At 44.9% G+C, this 7,328-nt stretch overlaps 1 protein-coding gene across 1 annotated transcript in view; it reads right to left on the bottom strand.

Moving 5' to 3' along the window:
• Positions 1 to 1,327: 1,327 nt before the first annotated feature.
• The window catches only part of LOC144975774 (uncharacterized), a 23,763-nt gene continuing 17,762 nt past the window's right edge, over positions 1,328 to 7,328 (bottom strand). Inside the window, exon 2 of the mRNA XM_078919961.1 lies at positions 1,328 to 3,079. Coding sequence (XP_078776087.1) covers positions 1,328 to 2,806 — 1,479 coding nt within the window. The 5' untranslated portion in view covers positions 2,807 to 3,079. The remainder of the gene's footprint in view (positions 3,080 to 7,328) is intronic.

Here is a 7,328-nt window from a genome sequence, read left to right on the forward strand (position 1 = left end):
TATTTCAATAACCTAAGAATGGCCAAACTTGATTTTAAAAGCAACACAGATTTCATGCGCACAGCAGAGGATCGTGATTCGTGGAGACATCTGGCTGGCAACGTGCTCAAGAATACAAGCCACGATGGATGATGATGATGATTGGATGATTGTGATTTTGTTCTTGGATGTGGAGAACGAAACAGGCGATGTTCACATAAGATAACGCTGTTGACACTGTTGATGTTTCTGTCGTAGATGCTGTTGCTTCTGTTGTTATTCCCGTTGTTATCTTGTTGTTGTTGTTGTTGTTGTTGTTGTTGTTCTTTTTTTTGTTCTTGTTGTTATTGCTTTTATTGTTGTTGTTGTTATTGTCCAATTTCTTTTTACTCAATAAATAGCATGTGTCAATACATCGACTTGTTCTGTTTCTCTTTGTTGTTGTTTTGTTGTTGGTATTTCTTTCTTTTTTATTATTATTTATTTTTTTTTTTTTGGTTGTACATTGCAGATTTACCTGAAATCCAGAATAAACAGTTATACATTTCAATCTAAAGTAGAACAGCACTCGTGGAAACACACATTATTCTCTGTCTTTCTCACACACACACACACACACACACACACACACACACATACACACACACAAACATATATAATTGCATATACCACACACAAGAATGAAGCAGATGTTATAATTTATTTTGAAATGTTAAGACGATACCATTGTACTAACTATGGTCCAGTAGTGTGTGTATCTGTCTCAGTGTATGTGAGTGAGATAGAAAAGGATAGAGAGAAAGAGAGTGAGAGAGAGAGAGATAGAGAGAGATAGAGAGAGAGAGAGACGGACAGACAGACAGACAGACAGATCTGAAAAGACAAGACAGATCTGAAAAGACAGACAGACATGTAGATTAATAGATAGAGACAGATATACAGGTATAGATAGATAGATAAATATATAGATAGATGGATAGATAGATAGATAGATAGATAGATAGATAGATAGATAGATAGATAGATAGATATATAGATAGATAGATAGATAGATAGGTAGAGAGAGAGAGAGATAGAGACAGACAGACAGACAGACAGATAGATAGTTAGATAAAAAGATATATATATATATATATATATATATATATATATATATATATAGGGAGAGAGCGAGAGAGAGAGAGAGAGAGAGAGAGAGATAGGAAATGGATCAAGAGTTAAAACAGGCATCTTCTTCATTATCATCAGCAACAGCATCATCATCACCACCACTATTCTAAAATCATAACTCGTATTGTTATATTTTCTTAAGAAACAACAAATAGCCAACTACCTTTGCTGAATGTATCTAGAGACGTCTTCTCAATCCGCTGTATTGCGATGTTGCTGCATCATATCGTGGGAGTGATGCGTAAACCTGCTGTTTTAAATGCAGAATATCTGGCTGCCCGGACTGCAACATCTCCGTGAAAGCAATCTTTAGCATATCCATTTCTTCTGGTTGCAGCATATCAAGCTCATTTTTCGCGGAAGCCTTCAATAACTCTAGTATATAAAATTCATTTGATTGCAAATTCTTCTGCTGCTTTGACTGTAAAAACTCAGGAAACGCTAATCCTGTCATCTCTAGCACTTCTGATTGCGATGTCTGAGGCTCATCCGACATATATGGTTTCATTAACTCTAATAGATCATTTTCCTCTGACTGCAAACTATGTTGCTGCTTTGACTCTAAGAACTCCGGAAAGGCTAAGCCTGTGATATCCAGTTCCTCAGATTGCAGCGTCCCAGGCTCGTTCGGCATATACGGTTTCAAGAACAGATCATTTTCCTCTGACTGCAAACTATTTTGCTGCTTTGACTGTAAAAACTCAGGAAAGGCGAACCGTGTCATCTCCAGTTCCTCTGATTGCAGCATCTCAGGCCCCTTTGGCATATACGGTTTCAAGAACTGCAAAGTTTGCTGCTTTGACTGTAACAACTCCGGAAAGGCTAACCTTGTCATCTCCAGTTCCTCTGATTGCGACATCTGAGGCTCCTTCAGCATATACGGTTTCAAGAACAGATCATTTTCCTCTGACTGCAAACTATTTTGCTGCTTTGACTGTAAAAACTCTGGAAAGGCTAACCTTGTCATCTCCAGTTCCTCTAAATGCGGCATCTGAGGCTCATGCGACATATACGGTTTCAAAAACTCTAAAAGATCATTTTCCTCTGACTGCAAACTATCTTGCTGCTTTGACTCTAAGAACTCCGGAAACGCTAACCGTGTCATTTCCAGTTCCTTTGAATGCAGCATCTCAGGCTCCATCGGCATATACGGTTTCAAGAACAGATTATTTTCCTTTGACTGCAAATTATTTTGCTGCTTTGACTGTAAGAACTCCGGAAAGGCTAAGCCTGTCATATCTAGTTCCTCGGATTGCAGCGTCCCAGGCTCGTTCGGCATATACGGTTTCAAGAACTGCAAATTTTGCTGCTTTGACTGTAACAACTCCGGAAAAGCTAACCCTGTCATCTCCAGTTCCTTTGATTGCGGCATCTCAGGCTCATTCGGCATATACGGTTTCAATAAATCTAATATCTCATCGTCCTCTAAATGGAAAGACTCCGGCTGCTTTGATTGCAATATCCCAGGATATCCTGACTGGAATGTGTCAGGTCGTTTTCTAAGCTTGGTTTTGTGATGTTCTACATGGAACATCTCAGGTATTTCTGACTGCATTACTTCAGATAGTTTTGACTGCAATGTAACGGGTTGATATAACCGCAACACATCAGTCTGTTTTAAGTTCATCACGTCCTTTTGTTGATTATACCGTGGCATAGCAACTTTACAACCTGGATAGTTTTCTTTTGATTGTGTGTTGAGATTATTTTGCAAGAGAGTCCTGTTAGGCGTGCTACATTTTTGTCGATTAAGCGGAGATATTTTTTCCCCTGTACACAGACGATAAAGATGGCCCTCATATTGCGCTATTAGTTCATTTGTCTTCTTGGCGATAACGGGTCTAGACCTCCATTCCTCCCCATACTGGTCAGTTAGCACGGTGTTCAGATGGTTAAAAGCGTCAGCAATCTTTTTTCGGCGTGCTCTCTCCTGATGACAAAATATAGAAATATGTAAAAATGAGAAAAGCAAAAAATGAAAAACAAAGACAAAGCGAAATAACGAATTTTCTTTTGTTTTAATATAGAAATGCTTTTTTTTTAATTGAGATTTATATAACGCAATGTCCACTTAATGTCCTCAAAGCGCTTTACAAGGTGTCCCTGGTCAACAGCAACATTTAACATGTAGGACGGGACATGACGCCTGTTAGGCGATATTACAATTTTTCGGACAAAGACAACGCTGTTAACGGCCAGGTACTCATTTTACACCTGAGTACGGTGAGAGAATGTGAGTAAAGAGCCAATTCAATAACTCAACTATGCGCCGAGCTTATGAAGCAAGTGCTATATTAACTTAGCTATAGGCTTTGGTTTATTGCAAGGAGAAAACATTAACTATTATATAGCTCATTTTTTTAAAGGATTCGTTATGCAAAATTTATTTCATATTTATTTTCTTATTCCTTTAACAAGCAATATAGAAGTGATTATCCGTTTTTTTGCAGTATAAGTCGCCTGTCTGTCTACCACATCATTTATTAAAAGTTTAACCAATCAATAACTCAGATAAGAGAAAGGAATGTGAGAGAAAAAGAGTTAATAAAAAACAAGAGAAAGAGAGAAAGAGAGAGAGAGAGATAGAGAGAGCGAGAGAGAGAGAGAGAGAGAGAGAGAGAGAGAGAGAGAAACTTGAGGTTTTATATAGCGAAATTTCCACTAAACGTGCTCAAAGCGCTATACGAAGGTGTCACTAGCCAACAGCAACACTTAACGTGTAGGATGAGACGTGACGCCTGTACTGTTAGGCAATATTACAATTATTTTTCAGAGAAAGACAACGCTGTTAACGGCCAGGTGCTCGTTTTGAACTTGGGGACTATGAGAGAATGTGAGTAAATAGCCTTTTCCAAGGACTCAACTATGCGCCGATCGGGACTTGAACCCAGGACCTTCCAATCCGAAGGCGAGTGTCATACCACTAGACCACATTGTCGCACATTTTGATACATTAGCAGCAGCTGCTTCTTATGGTTCACACTATTATGTTATGACGATCGACCCATTCAGCAAAGTCCGGTCCGCATTCGTGCACCGTCGGGAACCCGCCTGGTAGCATCGTCACAACACACTTTTCGACTAGATGCTCTGCCGTTTCGGGTTCTTGCCCACAGCGTGGACATATTGGACAGGAAGTTAGACCCCACTGATGTAACGCACCAGCCGTTAGGCAGCTCCTCGACCGAAGCCGATTCGCAGCTACCCAGTGTCTCCTCTTACTGGTATCAAAGCCTGGCAACTTCTCACCAAGCTTAGAGGAGTGTAGGTCCCCGCCCCCACGAGGGATTGAATTCGTCCAAACCGACTTCCATCTCGTATGTGCAGCTCTGTCCGTAGTCAGGGATTCTGCGTACAAGGGTTGCCGGGACTTATTTCGGCTCGAAACGGGGGCACCGTTCATTATGCGCATGAGAGGGGTATCCCCATTCCCTCTCTCTTTGATCTTACTCAGCCAGTTTCCCGTAATGGTCTCCCTCCGGACATCGGGGGGCTGGATCGCTGCCATTATCGGGCCCCATTCTCTAGGGGTTGTTGCTAGCGTTCCCGACACTATGTGCATCGACTTGCGAAGTTTTACATCCACCTTCTCAACGTTTCTGCTTCTACCCCACACTGGAGCACAATACTCCGCGGTGGAATAGCATAGTGCCAGGGCGGATGTTCTCAGGAGCGCTTGGCTAGTGCCCCAAGTCGATCCCGCCAGCTTCCTCAGAAGACTGTTGTGTTTTTCTATCTTCCGGGCAACCCCTTCGAGATGAACCCGATAGGTAAGGTTGCGATCCAACGTCACCCCTAAATATTTTGGACGCGGCTCATATGGGAGTGGCTGGTCCCCGACTAGGACATTCAGTTTACGGGTGTGCCAACCACTGCATAAATGAAATGCAGTGGCCACGGTTTTTGAAGTGTTCATCTTCAGGTACCACTTGTCAAAGTAGGATTTGAGTCTGGTGACGTCCTCGCTGAGTACGCTTTCGAGACGGGTCCACACTTTACTCTGAGTAACAAGTGCCCAGTCGTCTGCGTATCCCAGCCTCAGGGAGGAAGTGTTCGGCATATCGCTAATGTAAACGTTAAACAACATTGGCGCAAGTACCGACCCCTGAGGGACCCCATTCTTCAATTTCCTTACTTTGCTCGTGACGTCTCCCAGCGCGACGTGGAATTGCCTTTCCCCTAAGATCGAAGAGAACAACTTCAAGGTCTTTTTGCACCTTATGATTTTTGCAAGTTTGAGCATTAACCCATCGCACCAGACCGTATCGTACGTCGCTGATAGGTCTATAAACACAGCACCTGTTTGCTGTTTTCTCTCGAACCCGTGCTCAATATGCTCTGTAAGGGCAATGACCTGCTCCGTGGTGCACCTCCCTTTCCTGAAGCCTGCCTGCTCAGGTGGCAGGGCAGCGTCTAGGACCGGCCCCCGTCGGTTTAATAGAACACGCTCCAACAATTTGTAAAGACAGCTCAGCAGCGATATGGGTCTGTAACTGTCTGCCTCCTTCGCCGGCTTCCCTGGCTTCAGGATGGCAACTATCTTCGCATGCTTCCACACTTGTGGAAGCTTTCCTTTTGCAAGGATGTCAGACATTGCCTCTGCTAGCCAGGCCCGTGCCCTGGGGCCCAGATGCGTCACCATATCGGGATATACACCATCTATCCCTGCTGCTTTGCCGTTCTTTACTTCGCTAATGGCTGCACCCACTTCTCGGGGACTGAACAGGGCCGTCCAGTCCGACTCCTCCGCAGGTAGCGAGTCCAAAATCGTACGGTACGCCTTGCGGACACCGCGCTCAAAAGCCTGATTAGGGACCCGCTTGCTACGGTTCTTAATGTTCTTGGCAATTGTGTCTGCCTCGCATTCCGGTGCAGCCTTCGCGAAATTCCGATCTGGGTCCAATTTCTTTATCAAACGCCAAGCGTGGCGGCTGGAGTGTGTAAAGTCGAGACTTTCCACGGTCTCCTGCCACCGTTGCTTCCTTCCTTCTGCCAGAGACTGAAGTAGTCTATCGGCTGTGTCCTGGGACTGGGTCTGCTGGTACTCTCTGTACAGCTCTTCCGACTCTGTTGTCCAGCAAGGGGTGTAGAATTTCCGTTTGCCCCGTGGAATAGAGCGTTGAGCGCTCTTAACCAGTAGCCTACTAAATCTGGTTATATTCTTGGACTTGGGAGGAATGGCAGGGCAGACCTGCTCTACATGGGAACTGAATTCCTCCCAGTCAGCCGTCCTGAAATTCCATCTGCAAAGTGGGAGAGACTGCACCCTCGGTATTGTCACCCCAGCTGTGACAAGAACCGGCCTGTGCTGGCTATGCGGAAAGTCCCCGAGGACTGTCCGCTTCACCTGCAGCGGTTCACCGTTCGCGCCTTTCGTTACGAGGGTGAGGTCTGGAGTATACTCCTTCTTATGGCGGGTACCCCGGAAGGTACCCTTGGCTGTAGGATCGTACACTAGGTGTAGATCATTACAGTCCATCCATGAGCGGAGTTGTCTTCCTGCCTCGTTGCAGTCTCGGTAGCCCCATTCGTGATGGTGGCTATTAAAGTCTCCCAGACAGATGGAAGGATGGCTGACCACCGGTACCGGTGGTGTAGTCCAAGTCGTTCTAGGTTGTTTGTAAATATTATGCAAACACAGTCCACATACTTCAACGGAAATTCGGTTCACCCCATTGCTGTCCGTTACGCTCTCAATGACCCTTACCTTCGATGGCTCTTTAGCGTAAACGCTAACCCCTCCTTTGAGCCTCGAAGTGTCCTCGCGTTGGACCACCGTATAGCCTGGGATCTGGAATCGGGAAGATTGCGCGCCTGAATAAAGGTGGGTCTCCTGTAACAGGAGGATATCTACGCAGTGAACGGCCAATAGCTTTGATAAAAGCTCATTTTTTGCCATACTCTGGCTCTCGACGTTCAGGGACAATATACGCGTCAGTTCGCCATCCCCGCCGTCGCATTTTCCGATCGGCAGGCCGCGAATCGATTGATGCATGGGACGTTTGCTTTTTTCTCGGACGTGCCGACGACCCTGGCGACACGAACGCGGTATTATTTGGCTAGGCGGCAAACCGCTTCGCCATTGACGGGACTGATTGGGACTCGACATAAGGATAATAGTGTGGCGCCCTGGATAGGGCTGCTATTCGGGCACCGGGTTTGGATCAAATTTAGTCACA

Source organism: Berghia stephanieae, chromosome 6, assembly GCF_034508935.2.
Source record: "Berghia stephanieae isolate SIO BIC M18660-M18661 chromosome 6, UCSD_Bste_1.3, whole genome shotgun sequence".
Lineage (NCBI taxonomy): Eukaryota > Metazoa > Mollusca > Gastropoda > Nudibranchia > Aeolidiidae > Berghia > Berghia stephanieae.